This window comes from Hevea brasiliensis, chromosome 1 (assembly GCF_030052815.1).
Source record: "Hevea brasiliensis isolate MT/VB/25A 57/8 chromosome 1, ASM3005281v1, whole genome shotgun sequence".
Lineage (NCBI taxonomy): Eukaryota > Viridiplantae > Streptophyta > Magnoliopsida > Malpighiales > Euphorbiaceae > Hevea > Hevea brasiliensis.
The window spans coordinates 110,220,002-110,246,982 of NC_079493.1; the positions used below are offsets into that span (position 1 = coordinate 110,220,002).

The window sequence follows — 26,981 nt, forward strand, 5'->3', positions numbered from 1 at the left end:
GCCTGGTTATGCTTGTATTATACATACTTTATTGGTAAGTAGGAGAGAAATTTTCAACTTATGATATCTCTTTCAATCTTTGTATCACTTTTTTCTATCATCTTTTCTTATCTTGGTATATCAGTTGGAAACTAGTAACAGCTTGATTTCTTCCTAAAAGGTAGAGCGATCTCTAGCCATAACGCCACGTATCAAAACATGGCTTGTCAAACACCTAACCCTGTTGCTGAAACTCATCTTCAGACCCCTTCTCCCTCTGAAATTGTTAATCTCACTTCATCTCTTTCTTTTTCTTCCCCGCTTCGAAGAACCTTATCTTCCAGAATTGATAATCTCGTGGAAATATCTACTCCACCTGAGGATGCACAGGTTGGAGAATCTCTCTTATCTCTTCTCAGTCCCTATAACATCTATAGACGATCTAGATCCTTAACCAGATCTATAAGATCTCTCATTTCCTCTACAAGATCTTTATCAAAAGAATACGTTCAGGCTTCCAAAATGGACCAATGCTCTCTTCAGAGCTCCTCTGCTGAACAGTATGTAACTTTAGAGATTCCTCCTCAACTCATCCCCAGATGGAGACAAGAAGGATTTTCTCATCTCCACGTCGGAGCTGTTAGACTTATCCTCAGTCTACATGGAAGACGGGGGCTTCCAGTGACGGCAAGAGTATCACTCCTGGATACAAGATTCTTACAGTATGAACATGCAGTGATAGGAACATGCCTTATCACTTTGCATGCTGGAAGTGTGGTACTGACGTTATTCCCAAACTACAATCTCTCCCTTAGAGATCTACATCTCAGCACTGCTTTGAAAGCCCAAATCCAACTCACTGGTGCAGCTCAAGTCACATCCTCTATGATGGCTACGTTACACCATCAGATTATCTACAGGCTACAAGATCATGCAGTTGATCTATCTCAGCCATCTGTATCAAATGACGCTCTGCTTGTGTTAGCAGATACTGAGACCACCCCAACAATTTTTCAGATACCTAGGCAACTGCCTAGAAATGAGCTTGAACAGCTCATTCCGAAGGATTGGCTAACCAATTATGAAAGGCTCCATTCAACCTCCCAACCAATCCAGATCACAGAATCTACTTTCAGAAGAAATCCTGACGGTACAGTACAGACTTCCTTCCAGCCACCACGACATTTTACAGGATCTTTGCTTGTATTCCAGACCATGATGGTCCAGCCATTAGAAAATGAGCAAGAAGATTTTCCCATTGGAGCAGTAACACCTGATAACCATGGTTCACTTTGGACGACATTCCTCCCTCAAAATGGAGGGATCGTCTTGTAGAATTTAAAGCTTGGCTTGATGTTCAGATGCTTCGAGAAGATGCTGATTCTCACACTGTTCTCAGAGAATATATCTCTCAGACTACTGGCACATTACAAGACTGGTTTGCCTCCATTGGAGAATATAATAAAGTCCAGTTTTGTCACCTGAATGTTGTATAGGCTGTCAATGCTATTTTTGCTAAGTTTCTTTGCGATGCATCTTTATATAGCAAACAGCTAAGACATAAGTTTTTTGACATGCGTTGTTACTCTTTGAAAAGGACAGATATTGAAAAACATTACCAGCGCATGGCTCAGCGCTATTATTTACTAAACGGGTATAATGATGTCAACCTCAGGCATACCTACATTGCTTCTCTTCCATAAGTATTACAACCTGAACTCCACAGAAGCATCACTGCTACCAGAAGAGCAATGAGTGCCATCACCGTTGGAGAAATCCATCAGATGACTTTAGCCTGTTTAGATAAGATGTGCGAGCAACAGAAATTGTTCAAGGATATCATTGACAATAGCAAAGCCTTGAAGAATATCTGTCAGAAGTCCCACCTTGCCATCAAATGCAAGGAAAAGAATTGTGAATGCAAACTAAAGAAGAAAGGGCATTACAAGAAGTATTTCTCTGGGTTCAAACCCCCTTTCAAGCAGAAGAAAGGAAGAAGGCTAGTCAGATACTTTCGAAAGAAAAGAACAGGTACAAAGAAGTCTGATAGATGCTACATCTGTGGCAATCGAGGTCACTATGCCAAGAACTACCCTAAGAACCCCAATAAGGCAGTTAAGCTTTTACAACACATACAACAGGCTTCTCACATCTCCCTGGAGCATGATGATGTTGAATCCCTATTTTCTGAACAAGACAAACCAGATGGAGACACAGTCTTTGCCCTTGGAGCAGATACTGGCTCAGAGCAAGACTACTCTTTCTCTTCAGAGGAATCCAGCTCAGATACTGAAGTCCATTACCCATCTTACCTGGCCCAACATATCCAATCCTCCCAATCAACTTATGGCCCAGACACTATTCCAATTCCTTTAGTTTCACTTCATATTCTTCTTAGTAAATATGAACGGCCCATTAGTGTCATTGGTTTCCTAGATACCGGGGCTCACAAAAGTATGATGAACCCAGCCATCTTACCTTCAGAATACTGGGTCCCCCATGAAGAATACTTTAAGGTAGCAGATGGGAATGTTTTCAAAACTAGCCTTATCACCAAGCATCCCATTGGAATTCAATTTTTCCCTACCTGTATCCTCTGGACTAGGGTTATCGGGTCGGATCTTCCTGACAAAGATCTGTTAATAGGCTTTGACTTGTATTAACAGGCAAAGCATTTGAAGATCCTCCCCACAGGATTAAAATATAAGAGGAATTTTCAGCCATTCACATCTGTCCCAAGATTATATTCTTTGGCTGACGCTTCAGCAGAATTCCAAGAACACAAGGAGCTCCTCTTAAGATCCTGTGTTGATTCTCATGCCCATTTTCACCATCATCACCCCCTGTGGAAGAACCCAGAATTCTTTGTCAATCTTCCATTCAAACTCAATGAAGATATCAACCCGACAAAGGTATCACACCCGGGGATGAATCCTGCAGACTTGGCTCTAGCCTAAGAAGAGTGTAAACAGCTTCTCTAATAAGGTCTCATAGAACCCACTTCCTCTCAATGGGCTGCCAGGCCTTTTATGTTGAGAAAAGATCTGAACGATTAAGAGGAAAGAAAAGACTTGTCATTGATTACAAGCCTCTCAATCATTTTCTTCAAGATGACAAGTTTCCATTACCAAGGCCTGAAGCCTTGTTCACTCAACTCCACGAAGCCAATATTTTCTCCAAGTTTGACCTCAAGGTTGGCTTTTGGCAATTGGGTATTAACCCCTCTGATAGGCCCAAGACAGTTTTCTGCATTCCTACTGCCCAATACCAATGGATAGTCCTTCCATTTGGCCTTAAAACTACCCCATCAGTTTTTCAAAAGGCTATGACAAGGATATTCGAGCCTATACTTCACAGTGTTCTTATTTACATAGATGATATCCTTCTCTTTTCCAAAGATGTTACGGCCCATAGAACACTTCTCTCTACATTCCAACAGTTGGTGGATTCCTATGGAATTATGCTATCAGAGAAGAAGAGCTCACTGGCTCAGACTGATATCGACTTCCTCGGAATGAAGTTCAAGGATGGAAAATACCAACCGGGACCTCACATAGCAGAAGAATTACTGAAGTTCCCTGATAAGGACTTGACAGTAAAACAAATACAGTAGTTCCTTGGTATTATCAATTATATCAGGAAGTTTATCCCGCATGTGGCCACCCACACTTGCTAACTGTAAAAAATGCTTAAAAGGAATGCTCCACCTTAGAAGGAAGAACAGACATATTCAGTTAAAGCATTAAAAGAAGTGGCTCTAAACCCGCCACCTCTAAAGATTCCCAGCATTGGACACCGCATCCTTCAGACTGATGCTAGTGACACCCACTGGGGTGCAGTCCTCATCGAAGAGATATAAGGAGAAAAGCATATCTTCGGACATGCTAGTGGAGAATTTCCAGAGCCTCAGAAACATTATCATTCGGTCTATAAAGAGATATTAGCTGTCAAGAATGGGATAAAGAGATTCGAATTCCATCTCATTGGCCACCTTTTCACTGTGGTCATGGACAGCTCATCCTTTCCAAAGGTTCTAGACTTCAAGAACAAGTATCTTCCTGAACCATAATTACTGAGGCTAAAGGACTGGTTCGCCAAGTATAAATTCACAGTCCAACACATCAAAGGGAAATACAACTTGGTTCTTGATCTTCTATCCAGGCCCAAAAACCTCTCCCTGATTCAATCCTTCTCTACACTCCCTTTGATCCTCATGGCATCATCATCATCCTCTCCACATACTCCTTCTCCAATGCACAACTTCCTAGTCCCTACTCCAGACAGTTTTTCTCCCGGATGCTCATCAAACCAGCCTATCACAAAAATGGCTAAGTTTGCAAGGGATCATCTGTTCCACTACCTGAGTGCAAGAAACACCCTGAGAGGATTACTCCTATCCTCGTCTATCTTTATACCTGACAACCCTTTCCTCACCTGTTTCAGTATCCACCCTGATAGAGAACTCATCCTGGAAGAACTGTGGCTCCTCTGGTGCATGGTTACTCTCTATTCCACAGGGATAGAGTTCCCACTTATGGCCCTATACTAGTATGTCATTAACACCAATAGGACTCTCCTGTCCAGATTCCTGGAATGGTTCAAGCCCATTTCAGCATGGCGCTACAGTCTGAAGCACATCATAGACACCCATGGAATTGAGGACAGGCCCATCAGCACTCAGCCCAAAATCAGGACCATGTTCATAATGCACAGGCCTTTTTCTAGAAGGCCCGATGGACTCCTCTGGACCCAAAATACTGAGTACGAATGGAGAACTTATGAGGGATTAATTATTGAAAAGGACACCATGGGACCCCTAAGAAAACAATTAGCTGAATATCTCTGTGAAATCAACAGCTATTATTGTTTAGTGCCTCCCCATGTGAATTGTACATCACTTGATCCCATCCGGTCTCTCACTGGTGAGCCCATTGACTGGACCCATCCCATGTGGCAAGATTCTTAGGATCCTATGGACACAGAGTCACGGGATGCCATTCAAAGCGCTGACCCACCATCTCCTGTGCACCGACAGTGGCCAAAGGACTTTTTTGGAATCGACTCTGATGACTCCGACTTTGACACCCTCAACTTGTCCACCACTCCATGAGAAAAGTTAAAGTTTGTCAGTCAATAATGTAATAATGTGTCCATCTTTATTTTACTTTTACTTTATCTACTTTAAGAGTGTCGGTAGCCAGTTTCTAACCGGTTGCCTGTAATATAAAGAGCCTCTAAGTTTATATAAGGAGTTGCTCTCTTCAGATGTAATCAGACTTAGTTTTCTTTTCAATAATATTCTCTGAAGTTCTCTTCTATGGCTTTCTAAACTCTTCTCTCTCTCTCCAAAAACCTTTGAACGTGTATCATACTCTTATAATCAGATATACGTATGCTCTACACTTGCCTCTCTAAAAGAATCCTGTGTATCAGTGTCACGACCCAAAGTTCTGAACCGTGACCAGCGCATAATTTAAGTATTTTTAAATTATGCAAGGCTTATCAGAATATCTTGAATGAATATATTATTACTTACTAATCCTAAAAATAGACAAAATCCAAATAAACAAAATGCTGAATAATATCATAAATATCCCATAAGTAAACTGCGGAGTCTCTACAGATTTCAAATAAAAACTTAAACCATAAGTAAACTGCGGAGTCTCTACAGATTTCAAATAAAAACTTAAACTGTTCAACAAACTAAACTAATTATTAGCCTGAGAAAATATGAATTCGGGCATACCATGAGAACAAATCAAAGTTGTCCCTCTCTAGAAAATGGACTGAATATTTGGATCACCAGAAATTCTACGATCCAAGCAGGATAATGCATGTGAGAAAACGTGGTTTGAGCTAGATGCTCAGTAAATGATAATTATAGCACATAATGGAATAGGAACAGGCAGACGCTTGATTAATTTTACAATAAATTTTTTATTCAATAAAATCATGCTCATGCTGTCAAAAATCATTAATAAAATAACTTCATAAAAACATAAATATAAAAGAAATTCATTCAATAAAAATTTTATGGTACAGTGTACCAGGGTGATGATACCCCACATCACCAAAGGCCAGATGGTAAGCGCGCTACCAGATATCAGATACCTTCCTCCTCCTTCACAGATATCAATGCATATGATACTAATGCAAACCATAAACTCCAATGATGCATGATTTGACAATGCAACCTAATACCGTGATAGTCCACATGGCGGGGCCAGATAACAGAAACAGATACTGGGCACAGGTACCAATTCAAAATAGAAAATCAATTTGTACAAATCAATCAAAATCAATAAAAAATTTCAGATAGCAAATAATAACTGATAGTGCAATTCCAATAGTGTATTTCAATAGTTTCAGAGAGTCAATAAAACCAAATCAATCTCAAATAAATTCAGTAACACATCGGTAAATTTTATAGTCAAATATCAATCAATATAAATACATTAAAGGCCTGTTCCCGGAATCCTAATGGGTCTAATGCAGAGATAGTTGACAAAATCAATTATTTAATCAAAATCGAAATAAAATTCAATAATAAAATAAAACTGTAGAAAATCACATATAAAATAATTGTTAAAATATTAATTTAAAATTTCATTTAATAACAAACTTAATGCTAAGAAATTTTGAAAGGGACTAAAACGGTGCCATGTACTATAATTACCACTCACCTGAAATCTCCAAGACAATAGTTATTCTCAATGGAAGAGAGACAATTTCAACTGACTGATTGAATATTCAAATCTCCTACACACCCAAAATATAAGAAAGAAAAAGAGAAAAAAAATATTAAATAATAATAAAATATAATATATATATATATATATATATATATATATATATATATATATATATATATTTATATATATACATTTGGATCTGTGCATGTGGGACGAATGGTTTGGGGATTTGCGGTGGAGGATTTGTGCATGTGGGAGGAATGGTTATACTGACATATATATATATATATAAACGTGATGAATGTGATGGGACGATGGGACGATAGGCTATTACGGCTTTATATATATATATATATAATAATTAATTATTGTCCAACAGTAATTATGATCAACCCAATTCAATATTAATGATCAAGGAAAAATAAATAAATAAATAAATTTCTAGGGTAGTTATAATAAATTAATAAAAGAAAATAAAATCAAATTCACCCATTATTGAATAAAGAATGAGAATTTTTACCTTGAAAATAGAATCGAATGTGATAAATAAAGAAGTAAAAATTTAGGGATTCTCTGTTGAGAGTATTTGATAGAAAAAGGAGGTGACAAACAGGTTTCGAGAGCAAATTTTAGCAGAAGAGATGATTATGGTATATATATATTTCAAGAGTTCTATTAGGTGTAGAATGGAAATAGAGTTATTATTGAACTGGATTGTTCAGATTGCAGATATATATTTAATTTCAAAAATAATATATGTATCTAAAAATAAATAAGCAGACCATCTAATAATATATATATTTTTTATAAATATATTATTAGACAAAATTCTAACCTGAAGGATCAAATAAGTGAGGATATTTGGCTCGCATTTCAGATTCTGCCTCCCATGATTATGCCACAAGACTTTGACCAAAGCCACTTCCTTAGACCGGAGTTTCCTAATTTGTCGATCTAAAATCTTTACTGGTTGCTCCTCATATGACATATCATCCCTAAATTGCATGGTTTAAGGTTGTAAAATATGAGATGGATCTGGTACATACTTCCTAAGCATATAAATATGGAAAACTGGATGTACATGTGCGAAACCAGGTGGAAGGGCTAAACGGTAAGCAACTACTCCAATTCTCTTCAAAATTTCAAATGGACCAACAAAACGAGGGCTAAGCTGCCCTTTCTTCCCAAACCTCATGATTCCTTTTATAGGGGAAACTCTAAAAAATACATGATCACCAATCATAAATTCTACATCTTTACACTTAGGGTCAGCATAACTTCTCTATCGAATTTGAGCAGTCAAAAGTCGATCACGAATTAGTCGAACCTTCTTTGAAGTTAATTGTATCAACTCTGGTCTAGTAAGCCTTCTTTCTCCAACTTCATCCCAACAAACCGGTGACCTACACTTTCGACCATATAATGCCTCATATGGAGCCATCTCTATACTTGCCTGATAACTGTTATTATAAGCAAACTCCACTAAAGGCAAATGATGATCCCAATAGCCACTAAAATCCATAACGCATGCACGAAGCATGTCCTCTAATGTCTGTATGGTCCTTTCTAACTGTCCATTCGTCTGAGGGTGAAAAGCAGTACTAAAGTCTACTCGTGTTCCTAAAGCTTCTTGGAATTTCTTCCAAAATCGAGAAGTAAACTGAGTACCACGATCAGAGACAATGGAAACTGGAACTCCATGAAGACTAACAATCTTGTTTATATACAACTGTGCAAGTTTAGCAAAGTCATATGTAGTTTTCACAGGAAGGAAATGAGCAAATTTTGTCAATCTGTCCACTATCACCCAGATTGCATTGTAACCACCTCGTGTACTAGGTAAACCCACAACAAAGTCCATGGCAATATGCTCCCACTTCCACTCAGGAATAAGCAATGGCTGAAGTAACCCAGATGGTCTCTGATGTTCTGCCTTAACCTGCTGACAAGTCAAACATTTAGCAACAAAGTCTGCAACATCCCTCTTCATGCCACCCCACCAATAATGCTCCCTTAAATCACGGTACATCTTAGTTGAACTCGTGTACTGTAAGCAGAATGGTGTGCCTCCTCCATGATTTCTCTTCTCAACTCATCAACATTGGGGACACAAAGTCTAGTGCCATAACGAAGAACTCCATCATCATTTAACATGAACCCTTGAGCTTGGCCTTGATGAATACTATCTATAATCACACATAGCTGAGAGTCCCTCTTTTGAGCAGCCTTAATTCGATCAATCAAGATAGGCTTAACTAGAAAATGTGCTAAGAATGATCTAGCTATGATTTCAAACTCTACTCCCTGATCTAGCAACCCATGTAATTCACCAATCAGAGGCCTCATCTTGGTAGATATATGGGCTAAACTACCAGAAGACTTCCTACTTAGAGCATCAGCTACTACATTAGCTTTTCCAGGATGATACTGTATAGTGCAGTCATAATCCTTCAGCAATTCTACCCATCTCCTTTGCCTAAGATTAAGATCACGTTGGTCAAATATGTATTTGAGACTTTTGTGGTCAGTGAAGATTTCACAAGTCTCACCATATAGATAGTGCCTCCAGATTTTCAAAGCAAAAATTACAGCAGCTATTTCCAAATCATGAGTTGGATAATTCTGCTCGTGCCTTTTCAACTGACGAGAATCATATGCAATAACCCGTCCATGTTGCATCAAAACACATCCTAAACCAATCCTAGAAGCATCACAATATACTACATAACCCCCTGATCCAGATGGAAGGGCTAACATTGGTGCTGTAGTTAAACGAGTCTTAAGCTCCTGAAAACTTTTTTCACAAGCCTCAGACCACTGAATTTTCACATTCTTCTGTGTCAACTTAGTTAAAGTTGCTGCAATACGAGAGAAGTCTTGAACAAACCGTCTATAATACCCTGCTAAACCCAAGAAACTACGAATCTCTGACACAGTTGTGGGTCTAGGCCAATGAAGCACTGCCTCAACTTTCTTCTTATCAACGCACACCCCATCCTTAGATACTGTATGGCCTAGGAAAGTCACACTATCTAACCAAAACTCACATTTTGAGAACTTGGCATATAGCGTGTGTTCTCGTAAGGTCTGAAGGACAATTCTCAAATGCTGTTCATGCTCCTCCTTACTCTTTGAGTACACTAGAATGTCATCGATGAACACTGTAACAAATTGATCTAAGAAAGGCTTGAAAACTCTGTTCATGAGATCCATAAAAGCGGCCGGAGCATTGGTAAGACCAAAAGACATTACAAGAAATTCATAGTGTCCATACCTAGTCCTAAAGGCCGTCTTGAGTATGTGATGATACTCAGATCGAAGATCAATCTTGGAAAAATACTTTGCACCTTGAAGTTGGTCAAACAGGTCATCTATGCGTGAAAGAGGATATTTATTACGCACAGTTACCTTATTCAATTGCCTATAATCAATGCACATTCTCAAAGACCCATCCTTCTTTTGTACAAATAACACAGGAGCACCCCATGGAGAAACACTAGGGCGAACAAACCCCTTATCTAGTAGGTACTATAGTTGCTCCTTTAACTTCTTAAGTTCTGCGGGTGCCATACGATAAGGTGGCATAGATATGGGCTCAGTTCCAGGAACTAAGTCTATACCAAACTCTACTTCTCGCTCCGGGGGTAAACCTGATAAATCTTCTGGAAACACATCAGGAAACTCCTTAACCACTGCAACATTCTCCAAACCTGCACCTTCTACCTGAACATCTCTAACATAAGCTAGATACCCTTTACACCTCTTTCGCAATAATTGTCTAGCACTCACTACAGAGATAAGATTACTAGAGGCCATACTGCGATCTCCCTGAAATTGAAATTCTGCCTCCCCAGGAATTTTAAAGAGTACAACTTTATTATGACAATCCAATGAAACGTGATAAGTGGCTAACTAATCCATGCCTAAAATCACATCAAACTCAAACATATCCAATGAAACAAGATCTGCAGCTAATTCCCTATCTCAAATGTGAACTATACATCCCCTATACACCATATCAGTGTCTATTGCATCCCCCATAGGTGTTGATACAGATAAAGGATACTTTAACAAAGTAGGTGGTGTACTAAATCTTATGGAAAAGTATGGGGAAACAAAGGAATGATTGTGCCCCAGTCTTAGCCATAAGCGTCTGTTCAGATGTCTGATTAATAGTTTGAAGTGGTATCTCCCTTGTTGGATCAAGGTTTGCACCATTAAAACCCTTGACCCAAGCTCTCCTCTTACGTTTAACAGACTCATGCACCTATTCATTTTAATAAACAAGTATTAAATTTGAAAATGTGCGCCAAATTAAGACAGGTGAGAAGGTACGAAGGACACATATATCTAAAGCAATGATAAACTGAAAAGACGTTAAGGATCCTATGCTCCGCAAGTTTACTAGACCTCAACTGAGCTCTGATACCAACTTTGTCACGACCCAAAGTTCTGAACCGTGACCGGCACATAATTTAAGTATTTTTAAATCATACAAGCCTTATCAGAGTATCTTGAATGAATATATTATTACTTACTAATCCTAAAAATAGACAAAATCTAAATAAACAAAATGCTGAAAAACATCATAAATATCCCATAAGTAAATTTCGGAGTCTCTACAGATTTCAAATAAAAACTTAAACTATTCAATAAACTAAACTAATTATTAGCCCGAGAAAACATGAATTCGGGCATACCATGAGAACAAATCAAATTTGTCCCTCTCCAGAAAATGGACTGAATATTTGGATCAGCTGCAGAATTCTCCGATCCAAATAGATAATGCAGAGAAAACGTGGTTTGAGCTATTTGCTCAGTGAATGATAATTATAGCACACAACGGAATAGGAACAGGCAGACGCTTGATTAATTTCACAATAAATTTTCTATTCAATAAAATCATGCTCATGCTGTCAAAAATCATTAATAAAATAACTTTATAAAAACATAAATATAAAAGAAATTCATTCAATAAAAATTTTATGGTACAGTGCACCAGGGTGATGATACCCCACATCACCAAAGGCCAGATGGTAAGCGCGCTATCAGATATCAGATATCTTCCTCCTCCTTCACAGATATCAATGCATATGATACTAATGCAAACCATAAACTGCAATGATGCATGACTCGACAATGCAACCTAATACCGTGATAGTCCACATGGCGGGGCGGATAATGTAAATGATGCAGTGTACCAATTCAAAATAGAAAATCAATTTGTACAAATCAATCAAAATCAATAAAAAATTTCAGATAGCAAATAATAACTGATAGTGTAATTCCAATAGTGTATTTCAATAGTTTCAGAGAGTCAATAAAACCAAATCAATCTCAAATAAATTCAGTAACACATCGGTAAATTTTATAGTCAAATATCAATCAATATAAATACATTAAAGGTCTGTTCCCGGAATCCTAATGGGTCTAATGCAGAGATAGTTGACAAAATCAATTATTTAATCAAAATCGAAATAAAATTCAATAATAAAATAAAACTATAGAAAATCACATATAAAATAATTATTAAAATATTAATTTAGAATTTCATTTAATAACAAACTTAATGCTAAGAAATTTTGAAAGAGACTAAAACGGTATCATGTACTATAATTACCACTCACCCAGAATCTCTAAGACAATAGTTATTTTCAATGGAAGAGAAACAATTTCAACTGACTGATTGAATATTCAAATCTCCTACACACCCAAAATATAAGAAAGAAAAAGAGAAAAAAAAATATTAAATAATAATAAAATATAATATATATATATACATTTGGATCTGTGCATATGGGACGAATGGTTTGGAGATTTGCAGTGGAGGATTTGTGCATGTGGGAGGAATGGTTATACTGACATATATATATATATATATAAACGTGATGAATGGGATGGGACGATAGGCTATTACGGCTTTATATATATATATATATATATATATATATATATATATATATATATATATATATATATATATATAATAATAATAATAATAATTAATTATTGTCCAACAGTAATTATGATCAACCCAATTCAATATTAATGATCAAGAAAAAAAAATTTCTAGGGTAGTTGTAATAAATTAATGAAAGAAAATAAAATCAAATTCACCCATTATTGAATAAAGAATGAGAATTTTTACCTTGAAAACAGAATCGAATGTGATAAATAAAGAAGTAAAAATTTAGGGATTCTCTGTTGAGAGTATTTGATAGAAAAAGGAGGTGACAAACAGGTTTCGAGAGCAAAGTTTAGCATTAGAGATGATTAGGGTATATATATATTTCAAGAGTTCTATTAGGTGTAGAATGGAAATAGAGTTATTATTGAACTGGGTTGTTCAGATTGCAGATATATATTTAATTTCAAAAATAATATATGTATCTAAAAATAAATAAGCAGACCATCTAATAAAAAAAAATATATTTTTTATAAATATATTAAATTATTGTTAGCTAATTAAAATAAAATAATACTAAATAATAAATGTATATGGGTTTTCACAATCAGAAATATCTTTGTTTTGACATTGAGTGCGACGGTCCCGTTATCACATGTATAATGAGCAAAAGGACACAGCCAGAGAGTACCTATGGAGAGGGAATAGGCATAGCATGAGTTCATTATATATGTGGTAGTGTCATTGGTTTCCTAGATACCGGGGCTCACAAAAGCATGATGAACCCAGCCATCTTATCTTCAGAATATTGGGTCCCCCATGAAGAATACTTTAAGGTAGCAGATGGAAATGTTTTCAAAACTAGCCTTATCACTAAGTATCCCATTGGAATTCAATTCTTCCCTACCTGTATCATCTGGACCAGGGTCATCGGGTTGGATCTTCCTGACAAAGATCTGCTAATAGGCTTTGACTTGTATCAACAGGCGAAGCATTTGAAGATCCTCCCCACATAATTAAAATATAAGAGGAATTTTCAGCCATTCACATCTGTCCTAAGATTGTATTCTTTGGCTGACGCTTCAGCAGAATTCCAAGAACACAAGGAGCTCCTCTTAAGATCTTGTGCAAATTCTCATGCCCATTTTCACCATCATCACCCCCTATGGAAGAACCCAGAATTCTTTATCAATCTTCCATTCAAACTCAATGAAGATATCAACCCGACAAAGGCATCACACCCAGGGATGAATCCTGCAGACTTGGCTCTAGCCCAAGAAGAGTGTAAACAGCTTCTCCAACAAGGTCTCATAGAACCCACTTCCTCTTAATGGGCCTGCCAGGCCTTTTATGTTGAGAAAAGATCTGAACGATTAAGAGAAAAGAAAAGACTTGTCATTGATTACAAGCCCCTCAATCATTTTCTTCAAGATAACAATTTTCCATTACCAAAGCCTGAAGCCTTGTTCACTCAACTCCACGAAGCCCATATTTTCTCCAAGTTTGACCTCAAGGCTGGCTTTTGGCAATTGGGTATTAACCCCTCTGATAGGCCCAAGACAGATTGCTGCATTCCTACGGCCCAATACCAATGGACAGTCCTTCCATTCGGCCTTAAAACGGCCCCATCAGTTTTTCAAAAGGCCATGACAAGGATATTCGAGCCCATATTTCACAGTGCTCTTATTTACATAGATGATATCCTTCTCTTTTCCAAATATGTTATGGCCCATAGAACACTTCTCTCTATATTCCAACAGTTGGTGGATTCCTATAGAATTATGCTATCAGAGAAGAAGAGCTCACTGGCTCAGACTGATATCTACTTTCTTGGAATGAAGTTCAAGGATGAAAAATACCAATCGGGATCTCACATAGCAGAAGAATTACTGAAGTTCCCCGATAAGGACTTGACAGTAAAACAAATACAGCAGTTCCTTGGTATTATCAATTATATCAGGAAGTTTATCCCGCATGTGGCCACCCACACTTGCCAATTGTCAAAAATCCTTAAAAGGAATGCTCCACCTTGGAAAGAAGAACAGACATATGCAGTTAAAGCATTAAAAGAAGTGGCTCTAAACCTGCCACCTCTAAAAATTCCCAGCATTGGATATCGCATCCTTCAGACTGATGCTAGTGACATCCACTGGGGTGCAGTCCTCATCGAAGAGATACAAGGAGAAAAGCATATCTGCGGACATGCTAGTGGAGAATTTCCAGAGCCTTAGAAACATTATCATTCGGTCTATAAAGAGATATTAGCTGTCAAGAATGGGATAAAGAGATTCGAATTCTATCTCATTGGCCACTTTTTTACTGTGGTCATGGACAGCTCATCCTTTCTAAAGGTTCTAGACTTCAAGAACAAGTCTCTTCCTGAACCACAATTACTGAGGTTGATCTTAATTGAAAAATTAAGAAGTTATTTAGATAAAAAGTTGAAAATATTCTTATTTAAACCTCTCAAAAAGTTTATGGTACATTTTGAGCTTATTCCCATTTTGTTAAACCTCAATCACTTTCAGTAATTTATCCTAATTATTATAATATGTATTAAGAAGCCTTAATACAAATTATAAGTTTATAACTCCATAGGTGCAGAAAATATCTTGCAGTGTCAGTGGTATAATTGAAAATGATCCACCTAGGATGGGATTTTTCTAGAAAGCTGGAGAAGCTTGCGGCAATATGCGAATGAGTCATTACAAGCCGCTAGTAATAAAGTAATAAAAATAAATCCAAATATAAGCCTTTTAATTATTTTTCTAAATTTACGTAAGTCCAATTTAATTTTTTTTCCCAATAACTCTAAAATTTCTCACTTATACTCATTTATATAAGTCTAATCTTAACCCATTTTAAACTTAATAATATATTAATTAAATTCATTTTATTAGAATTCATTGTCAAATGCATAGTTCTAATTCAATTTAGAGTTTATTCAAGAATTAAAATTAAATTAAAATTTTAATATAATTTTGATTTAATTTTTTACTATTTTAATTTTAATTCAATATGATTATTAATTATTCCGTTTGATCTATTTGATTCGATTTTTAATTCTTAAAATAATTTTATATAATTATTTTATTAAAAAAATTATATTTAAATTAGAATTTAAATTTTAGATTAAATTTTTAATGCATAATATATCTTTTAATTATTTTTAAATTTTATAATAGTTAACTATAAAGTTAATTTATAGTTTAGAATTAAATATATTATATAACATAATAATATAATATATATTTTAATTATTTATTAATTATGTAATATTTTATTATAAAATATAAATATAATATAAAAATATATTTATAATTAATAATCATAAGATAATTTAATATATTTTTTTATTAAAATTATTATAAAAATATAAAAAATATAATATTTATTATGTTTTATTTAGTTCATATATATATTTATATATATAATTTTTTGATTTAGTCTAGTATTATTAAAAAAATGATTTAATTTTAATATAATCCTGATCCGATTCTTAACAGAGAATTAAAATTAAATTAAAATTTTATTTAATATAATTTTTTTATTTTAATTCAAAATTACCGAAAATCATACACGACCCTAATTACTATGCTTAGTAAAGAGATGTACTATTTGGACTTATTGTCAAAAGGATCTTCAATCATTCACTGAGAGGGTAAAACTGAAAGGATACTTCTTACGATAGGGACACAATTGGAAAAAGCCAAAATATAGTAAGTAAGTAACACGACATCTCTCTGTGTCCTCTCAGGTGTCTTGTGTAAAAAATTTGCTAATTGAAATCAGTAGATAGCTGCAAGGTAAACAAATCCAGCTGCGACTCTCTGTAGCTGCCTCTTTTCTCCTGGAGAGAGAGAGAGAGAGGAAAGGAAGAGAAATCGAATCTGCCTTAACTAGCGAGGAAAAGAACGGAACGGAAATAATGGGGGAGGTTCGCGGAGGATGCTGTCCGCCGATGGATCTGTTCAGGTCGGAGGCGATGCAATTGGTGCAGCTCATCATACCCATCGAATCAGCCCATGTCACGGTCTCTTATCTGGGCGACCTCGGCTTCCTTCAATTCAAAGATGTCTGTACAATTTCTCTTGTGTGAAGTAAAAATTTTAATTTAATCTGTACATGTGCTGTATCTTCGCTCGTTTCTTCATCTTCACTCTTTCTGATGCTCAATTGTTTGTTGCGGTATTGAATTCCAAGTTCTTACATTGTAGCTCTGTCTTGCATAGCTAACATTCTTTGCTTTCTAAGTTGGTGGCTTCAAATTTTAAATTCGCGCGTGATTTTGACTTCTGATTGACATATGGAGGGGAAAAACCTAGCAGGTTCTCATATTGTTGCTAGGATTTTCTTTCTCTGCCAATTTTTGGTTAGAGAAGTTGAATTTTACTTGAAGTTTCTTGCGTCCGACAACGGATCATGTTTTTCCCCTAATAGCTAACAGAGTAGCTTTGGAATTGCTAGCTGAAGATTGATGTGTTATTAGCTATTGATCTCTGATTTATCAGATATTTATCTTCTGATGGTGTTTTTGTTGTATTATTATTTTTTTTTTGGCCAGCTCAATTCAGAGAAGAGCCCATTTCAGAGAACTTATGCTGCTCAGGTTTGCGTTTATGTTATGTGTAGGCTGCGCATTTTTGTTTTGTCTTGCTAGCATCTATTGATGTGGCTTAGTAATAAAAAGTAAAATTGAACTTAATTTGCAATGGAAAATGTAATTAGATTGATAAACTGGTGCACAGCTTGATTTTGTTTACATTGTCTTATACTAAATACTTTTGTTGTGTCAGTAATTATAGAAGAATTCTTATTAATGTTAAACCATTTATGACAACCATTTTATGATACATGCTGAAATTTGAAAATGACTTCCAGAAAAATGCAATCATGTTCTGTTTTTGTTACCTTTCTGTCTCTCATGTTCTCTTTTCAACTGGGATTTCTCTTTTATCCAACCTTGACCACCGCTAGGCCGTATTTTTTATTACTTCTTAAAACAAACACACACACACGTGCGCGCGCGCGCGCACACACGCGCTCAAAGGAAAGAGATGTGAAAAAAAAAAGCATACTCAGCTTCATTTTCTTTCCCTGCATCAAACAATGTACAATGGGATCAGTTAATAGATTTTTGGTGGTGTAAGTATTTATTTATTTATTTTTATTTATTTTTAAGATAAAAAAATGTGGAGACATAGCACGAAATACATGCTGAAATTTGAAAATGACTTCCAGAAAAATGCAATCATGTTCTGTTTTTGTTACCTTTCTGTCTCTCTTGTTCTCTTTTCAACTGGGATTTCTCTTTTATACAACCTTGACCACCGCTAGGCCGTATTTTTTATTACTTCTTAAAACAAACACACACACACATACACACACACACACACACACACACACACACACACACATAGGCAAAGGAAAGAGATGTGAAAAAAAAAAAAGCATACTCAGCTTCATTTTCTTTCCCTGCATCAAACAATGTACAATGGGATCAGTTAATAGATTTTTGGTGGTGTGAGTATTTATTTATTTATTTTTATTTATTTTTAAGATAAAAAAATGTGGAGACATGGCACGAAAGTTACGTTTTTTCAAGGAGCAAATGGATAAGGCGGGTGTGTCACCTTCATCAAAGCCTGTGACACAAACTGACATTGATATGGATGGCCTAGATGTATGTTAAGTTAATTATTATTTGGCTAAAATTTGGTTTTGGTTGTCATGCTCTAATTTTTTTTGTTCCATTTGGGTGTGCCAGTTAAAACTTGGAGAACTTGAGGCAGAACTGGTAGAAATGAATGCAAATAATGATAAATTACAGCGCACTTACAATGAGCTTATAGAATATAAGCTTGTTCTCCTAAAGGTATGGCTATTTCTTTTGTGATGACCAAGTATATTTATTGGCTCTATTTTCATACATAATGTGCCATTAGGATGAGCATCCAATATCTTACAGTGGGTATGCTCTAATAGTTGGTATCTAGATTTTATGTACTGCTTGGGTAGTGGAAGAAAAGGGACACAGAAGAGAAAAGTTTGCAAAGAGAAGAAAAAGTTGGTGGATCTTCAATAAATAAATTAGAAAAACAAAAAGCTCAATTTGACATTGTTGTATGATAAGTCTAGCTATTAGATTTTGAGTCACTTGTTCAAGCAACATAATTAAGCACCAGAAATAGTTATACCTTTGATTTCACCAGCAGCCAAGCTGTATTTGAGCTAATTGGGAAGTTCCTTTGTGTGATAGAATTGAGTCATGTAGTCATGCCAATCTACCTGATACCTATTGCTTTTGATGTATTTAAGGTCTTCTAGAATTTGGAGTAGAAAAAAAGCTATCAATATCCATATATAAGCTATTAAGCTTTGGAATATTTTTAACAAGCAGCCTTTTTATAGTTTTTCCCTCAACATAGCTTGAGGACTTTGTATTTCATGTTTAACCTTAATTTTTTTTTTCCTCAAGCTTGATGATCATAGTTGTCGAATCGAGATTCGAATTAGGAATCAAAATGTTCATTTTGTGAATTGTGAATCGAGAATCAAATCAAATCGTAAGATTTGATAAAAATTCTCAAAATTAATTAAAAATGATATATATTCTAAAAAATAAGTAAAAAAAAAATATTATAATGACATATTATGATAATTATAGAATTATCGTTTAGCTAATAAGAAGGATGCTTTATAATAGAATAATATATTCTTGTTATGTTATTTGGTTTTATGTTATAAATTATGAATTCTTTAATTATAGACAATGATTATCATTGTGCATGTGCTAAAAATCCCATTTAAATTTGAATAAATAATTAATAAAAAAGAATCATGGGTTAAATTAAAAGGTCAGAATATATTAATATAAAATGTCATAATTTGACAACTATAATTAGGGAAGTATATTCACAGAAAAAAGGAAAACAAAAAAAGAGGGAGGGGGAAAAGAATGGCTAGTTGAAGAAAAATAGCCAAGGAAAGGTTTTATGTGTACTTTTCATAGTGAAAATGAGGTAAAATATTAAATTTTGAAGTTGTAGGGTGTAACAACCCTCTAGAAAAGAATCGACCAAATTGGTAGGTTCATATTTATTCACCCGTATCGAATCGTAAGATTCAGTCAAGATTCAAGTACATTTGAGATTCACCCTATAGATTCAAATCGTTAAGACAGAGAATCGAATTGTAAGATTCTAACAACAGTGCTTGATCATATGTTTAACTTGTTTTTTCCTGGATTCAGTTACATGTTAGAAGTCTTTTTTTTCTTTGCCCATCAATTGAGATGCTTATCTTTTGAAAAAAATATATCTTCAACACTTTTGATAATTAAGAAGATACTGATATTCTTCCTCTTAGGCTGGTGAGTTTTTTTCTTCAGCATTAAGTAGTGCAACTGCTCAGCAGAGGGAAATAGAATCACATCAAGTTGGTGAAGAATCACTAGACACTCCTTTACTAGCTGACCAAGTATGAATTCTAACTACTTTTCCATCTACTAACAATTCCTGCATACTGTTATTACTCATAGCATACCGTTATGACTTGATTGAATGTTCCATAGGAAATATCAACTGATTCATCAAAGCAAGTAAAGTTGGGGTTTCTCACTGGCCTTGTTCCCAAGGAAAAGTCTTTGGCGTTTGAAAGGATTATATTCCGTGCTACCAGGGGCAATGTGTTTATCAGGCAGTCTGCTATTGAAGTGCCTGTAATTGATCCTATTTCTGGGGAGAAGGTCAGTTTGCTAATCATTATATGTTATTGCTGTGGTTACTTATGCCAGATATATAAGTATGCAGGAGGGTAGAACTTTTGAAGAGACAAACAGTACATGGTTTAAGTTAATATTTACAGAAAACATAACTGATATGGACAAAAAAGTACATGCATTAAGTATTATATTTTTAAAAAAATAAAAGCACTAAATAATCTTAAACCTAATCCTACTTAAATACAAAATCTAATAAGTCCTGCTAGCCCTAGAATACCAAGAGAAAATTTCTCTAGCAATCTACTGTTGTTATTTCTTGGCTTATGGTGACGTCTTATTATAAAATATAAATATGATTTTGAAGTTAAATTTAGAGAGATTATTAAATTAGTAATTCTAATATTGTATATTACTAAATTTTTTAATTCTAATATTATTCATATTATTGAGTGGATGTAGATTATGTATGACTTATAATTAAATACAATTTTATTTGATTGAGTAGAATATGAGCCTGTCTTTGTATTCATGAATCAAGTATTTATCTAACTTTGACAATAATAAATAAAGGTTCAGCTGTTGGCTTAAGGATTGAATTGATGGACTTTTAATACACTAAATAATATACATGATATAAAATTATAATTTAAAAATATACAAAAAGAAATGTATTCATGAGGTCAAAGTCACAAAAATCACATTCAGTGACTAGTTCTATTAAGTAGTGCATGTGATTTAAGAATTTTACTGAATAATGGGATTAAGCAATTTTATCACTAATGTTTTTTGAGCTTTTTGCATTACATTAATCATGTCTCATGCTAGTCTGAGTTCTTGTGAGGGTCTGGGTATGTGCCTTTGCTTATTGCCATGTGGGTTGGTCCAGTAACATAGTGCAAAGGCTGCACAATAGCCTTCATTGATGTGTATAATTTATTGGAAATTCACCTGCTATGCCTGTAATTAGTACATGAATTGTGAGCTTCTTGCAGAAATTTTATTCCTCTCTAACTGTTTTTACGCTCCAATCTATCTTGTTTGCTGATGACTTGTGAATCTCAATTTACAGATTGAGAAGAATGTATTCGTTGTATTCTATTCTGGGGAAAGAGCTAAAACCAAAATACTCAAAATATGTGAAGCTTTTGGGGCAAATCGTTATCCTTTCACTGAGGATCTGGGCAAACAAAACCAGATTATTGATGAGGTATGGAACTCTTGTTTTTGTTGATGCTTTGTTAACACTGGAAATTAACTGCTGAAAGCTCTATTTTCTTCTGAATATTTGAAACTTCAATTTATCCATATTTCAAAGAAATGTAATTGTGTGTGCACAATTACCTTCGGATAGATGTTTTCAACCTTTTTGTGCATGTGGTATTGAAACCTTTTGATCTGGAATGATTTGTATTATTACTTCCATTGTTAGGTCTCAGGAAAAGTCTCAGAGTTGAAGACTACCATAGATGCAGGATTACTTCATAGGAGCAATTTGTTGCAGACTATTGGTGATCAATTTGTGCAATGGAACTCATTGGTCTGTTCAAAATCTACACGCATACACATCAAAAGCTACACCTTTCTTTATCTGCTGTTGCTCCATTGCAATTCTGATATATTCTTGTTCTAAAATGGCTCTAAGCTATGATGCTTGATTCATATAATTTGCTTTCTCTTGCTAAGTTTGTGTAACATCAACATGTGATTGTGGCCTCTCTCATATCCTAAAATGTGGATTTCCCATCTAGACTCTAGACCTCTGCTTTTATTTTGAGTATTAGCAGCGTTTCATTGATTATTGATCTTATTACCTACCTCGTGACCTTTTCCTCTCTTTTGGTATTTCCTATGAGAAGATAATTGCCAGACTTTCAAGAGACTAAATTCAATGCAATTGGTTTTTATAACTTAAATTAATCAAAGTTTAGTTCAATTAGTAGTCTGAACCTTGCAATCATAATCAACTGGATTTTTTTTTCGGGATATGTGTATTGATCTGGTGCCATAAAAATCTTATTCAAGAAATGGCCAATGAATTGGACTTAGATACTGTGATGTTAAGAAATGGCCAATGAATTGGACTTAGATACTGTGATGTTATCCCATTACTTTATGAGTTCAGATACTGTGAAAGCAATCAGAACCTTGCTATCCTGATCAACTGATTTTTTTCTTCTCTTGATCTGGTGTGATAAAACTTATTCAAGACAATGGCTTAACATGCAACTAGATTAGCATTTATAGAAATTAGAAGTGGAAGAAAAAGGGAATCGAAATGAGGGGATACGATTGAAGATAAAGCCTGGTGGTCAACTTTATCTCCCAGCCAAAACAACTCAACTCAACTCAACTAAGCTTTTATCCCAAAAATTTGGGGTCGGCTATATGTATTCGCTTTCTCCACTCTAAACGATTTTGGGTTAAATCCTCAGAAATGTGTAATGCTTCTAGGTCATGTTGCTTATCTCCCAGCCAAAACAATAAAATGAATTCTTTTTCATCCAAACAACATTCATTATGCTTCTGCACAATTTTATATATTGATGAGGCTGTGGAAATAATCTTGCCCCCTTTATTGACATATAATGTGTAATATTTGTTTTCTTTTTCATGCCTTGCACATTTTGCATCAATTTGATAATAGTATTTTGTGTTGTATGTATTATTTTAGCCATTAATTATCATCTCTTCAAACCCATGAAGGTGCGGAAGGAGAAATCCATCTGCCACACTCTGAACATGCTTAGTCTTGATGTGACCAAAAAGTGTCTTGTCGCTGAGGGTTGGAGTCCTGTTTTTGCGTCAAAGCAGGTAAATATTTTGAGTTTATTTTAGAAAGTGCTCATAGTAATTTTCATCTAATATATACAATCAAATGTTGCAAGGGATTACAGACTAATTTGAACTTGATCTGTGCAGATCCAGGAAGCATTGCAACGGGCTGCATTTGATTCCAGCTCACAGGTTGGGGCCATTTTCCAGGTTTTGCATACAAAGGAGTCCCCACCTACTTATTTTCGCACAAATATATTTACTACCGCTTTCCAGGAAATTGTTGATGCATATGGGTGAGTGTCACTTTAAATTAGTCTCATGCTATTACTTTCTTGGTGAATGTGTTAGAACACCAACCAATGTATCATAAAATATGTGCTGGATCCCATTTGTGCCAACATGTCTAGCATCATTCTATAATCATGTAGTTTAGATCCTTCATGCTGTTCGGCCATATTCTTCTGTTCAATGCTTACCAACAGGCCTTCCAAAAAGATAATGAGTTGATGATGAGCATCACATAATAATGGAAGGCATGCTTGAAATCCAAGCACATGGTTTGGTGTCTGTTTGATACGTGTAATATGATTTGGCCTGTCATTTCCTGATGCTGGAACCCAATAAATTGCTGCCTCTTTTTATATAAAATCATTTATACTTTGCTGCTAAGAGTAGAACGTGTTTGCACCTGCATATGCATACAAGTTCGTGCATGTGTGTGCTGATATGTTCATATAATACTTTTGTTTCTTTGTTTTGTATTGCCAAATGTTAATTTAATAAAACTAATATAAGTTGCTGTTGAATATTATTGCAGGGTGGCCAGGTATCAAGAAGCAAATCCTGGTGTATACACTATTGTTACATTCCCTTTCCTTTTTGCTGTCATGTTTGGTGATTGGGGGCATGGAATATGCTTGTTACTCACAACTTTAGTCTTTATAATCAGGGAAAATAAACTTTCTGGACAGGTAAACTCCATGTGATTTGTTATCATCAACCAGAAAATTATGCATTTGATTTTTATCGTGATATTATTGTTGTATAACATTGACCTCATTGAATTTTAAATGGTCTTTCAGCTTTCATCAATTTATTTATGGTTGTAATAACAAATGATTTTAGATATGCTTGTATCAAGAATAAAATGTGTTCCTAGCTATACTTGGAATGTAACTAATAATGCTTCTTGTGAACTACAGAAGCTTGGGGATATCACTGAAATGACTTTTGGTGGTCGTTATGTTATCTTGTTGATGGCACTCTTCTCAATTTACACCGGTTTGATCTATAATGAGTTCTTTTCAGTTCCCTTTGAGCTGTTTGGACATTCAGCATATGCATGTCGTGATCTTTCTTGCAGGTAGGTGACTCAAGCCTTTGATACATTTTATGATCTATAAATCATATAATGGTCCCATGCATTCTTGTTTTCCAGGGATGCTACTACAGATGGATTGATTAAGGTGGGCCCTACTTACCCATTTGGTGTGGATCCTGTGTGGCATGGCACTCGCAGTGAGCTGCCATTTTTAAACTCTTTGAAGATGAAAATGTCGATCCTTCTTGGAGTTGCCCAAATGAATCTTGGTATCATATTGAGTTTCTTCAATGCTGTTTATTTTCGAAATGGCTTGAATATCTGGTAAGCTTGGTAACATGGATGCTGGCTGCTTAAGAATATTTCGAGTTTTTCTTGAGTTATGAAAGAATTCATAATATGTGTTGTCACTGAAAGCTATCCTTTTTCTTCCATTTTCCAGGTTTCAGTTCATTCCCCAAATGATATTTTTAAACAGCTTGTTTGGCTATTTATCACTCCTTATCATTGTGAAGTGGGCCACTGGTTCACAGGCTGATTTATACCATGTAATGATATACATGTTCTTGAGTCCAACAGATGAATTAGGGGAAAATCAACTCTTTGCAGGACAAAAGATGGTACAGGTTGGTTTTATCTTTTCATCTCTACTCACACATTCCCAATTTCCATTTGTTATGACATGCAGATGTTCCAGTTCCTTATATTCCGCCTTCTGTTTTCAGCAAGTTCTCTTATTACTGGCCCTTGTTTCGGTGCCATGGATGCTGCTTCCAAAGCCTTTCCTTATGAAGAAGCAGCACGAAGATGTATGCTTTAGTTGTCCATTAGCCACGTTTCTTTTGTATGTTTAAGTATGTTCTAGTTTGTTCTCTTTTCATCAGTTCTGAATGTCTTATTTTCAGAGGCACTTAGGACAATCATACACACCACTTCAGAGTACTGAGGAGTCTCTTCAAGTGGAGGTGAATCATGATTCCCATGGTCATGAAGAATTTGAATTCAGTGAAGTTTTTGTACATCAGCTGATACATACCATTGAGTTTGTACTTGGAGCAGTCTCAAACACAGCATCTTACCTTCGTCTATGGGCCCTCAGGTATGTCACTATAAAGTTGAAGATACACATTGGTCTGCATTCAAATTCTTGTTCATCTGTTGAGCCTGGATGAGATTAGTTCAATATTATACCTTTGTAAAAATTTGTCTTCTGGACTGTTCAACATTGGTTGTGGATAACTCGATATGCATATATTTTCACACCTATTGCCACAGAGTTGGGTGGTCACATGCAAAGGCATGTTATATTCTCTTTGTTAAAAGTCTCAAGGATGCCATCTTCATGTCTGTGTATTGCTTGTGAGAGGAGCATTGATGTTGCATGACGCTGGCACCTCTAGATAGCTTCCACATAATTGGCTGTGGTCTCTTCTCCAGCATCATTTTCTTTTTATTTGGACAGGCATCTGATCCATCCAGTGGGACTAATTATGTGCTTTATCTTGTCACTCTCATTCTGCAGTCTTGCCCACTCAGAACTGTCAAGTGTATTCTATGAGAAAGTTCTTCTCCTTGCTTGGGGGTATGTTACATTCTATGATGTTTCTTTTATGGTCAAGTAAAACAGTTTTTTCAAGTTCATAGTTTTTGAATGATCACTTCTGTTTGAGATAGACCAATGATATATCTGTGCCTGTCTTGGTAATTTTATTTATATATTAAATAAAATTATTTATAAAAGGACAAAATCCTGTCAACAAGTATCATCTGTTGCATTTCTTTTGCACAATGAGCAATTCTTTGCACTAAATGAGTAAAATAGTCAGGCAATCAAAAGACCCAACCTAGTAATTAAATGAATATCTAAAATACAAACATTTGCATGGATAGTGACATTGCTTTGCTTCTCACACAGGTTCAACAATGTCATTATACTCATTGTCGGTATCATCATCTTTATTTTTGCAACTATTGGTGTGCTACTGGTGATGGAAACTCTCAGTGCTTTCCTGCATGCTTTGCGACTTCATTGGGTGGAATTCCAAAACAAGTTCTACGAGGGAGATGGCTATAGATTCTATCCTTTTTCATTTGCATTACTTAGCGACGAAGATGAATGATTCACTGAAGTCAGTCATGGTTGGCATCAATGATAATGGTCTGCAGTAGTGTGCATAGGTATATGATTGAAGTTGATTTTATTCATTTGAACATGATGAGAAGCTGGTTAATATGAATCTTGTAGGGAGAGTTAAGGCAGCTTTCTACCATTTGAGCACTGCTCCTTTCCCTTCCAAATGTTCTTTTCTATTGGGAGGAATAAGCAGTTTTCTTGTTTGGAAGGTGGGTTTGTATGTGATTGCAGTTCAAGCTGAGCATAATAATGAGAACATTTAATTTATTTAACTTCTTGTTTATTGCTCTATTTATAAAAAGAATATATTTCTTTTTGTGATGGTATGCAAATAGTCTTGATGTTATTGGTGTGAGTTGGAATTTTACTAATGTGAAAATTATTTAGCCATGAGACTTCAAGTAGTTCCTCTTTACAATGGAGCTAAACTGGATACCATATCAATGGTAGCA

The 26,981-nt window shown here is 35.3% G+C and overlaps 1 protein-coding gene across 4 annotated transcripts; it reads left to right on the top strand.

Moving 5' to 3' along the window:
- The first annotated feature begins 16,327 nt into the window (after nt 1-16,327).
- LOC110668144 (V-type proton ATPase subunit a3) lies at nt 16,328-26,801 on the top strand. Of its 4 annotated transcripts, none has more exons than XM_021829261.2 (18): nt 16,328-16,651; nt 17,141-17,185; nt 18,137-18,259; nt 18,344-18,451; nt 19,945-20,055; nt 20,150-20,323; nt 21,369-21,506; nt 21,729-21,836; nt 23,003-23,110; nt 23,219-23,367; nt 23,892-24,045; nt 24,277-24,437; nt 24,513-24,719; nt 24,838-25,021; nt 25,121-25,204; nt 25,301-25,494; nt 25,858-25,977; nt 26,311-26,801. In XM_021829261.2, the coding sequence occupies exons 1-18, from the start codon at nt 16,505-16,507 to the stop codon at nt 26,513-26,515; spliced, it is 2,520 nt and encodes an 839-aa protein (XP_021684953.2). In that variant the 5' UTR covers nt 16,328-16,504; the 3' UTR covers nt 26,516-26,801. The 4 variants fall into 4 exon arrangements, with proteins under 4 accessions (XP_021684953.2, XP_021684955.2, XP_058003057.1 ...); XM_021829262.2 differs by having other exon boundaries at nt 16,329-16,651; nt 25,918-25,977; XM_021829263.2 differs by lacking the exon at nt 18,137-18,259.
- The last annotated feature ends 180 nt before the right edge of the window (nt 26,802-26,981 follow it).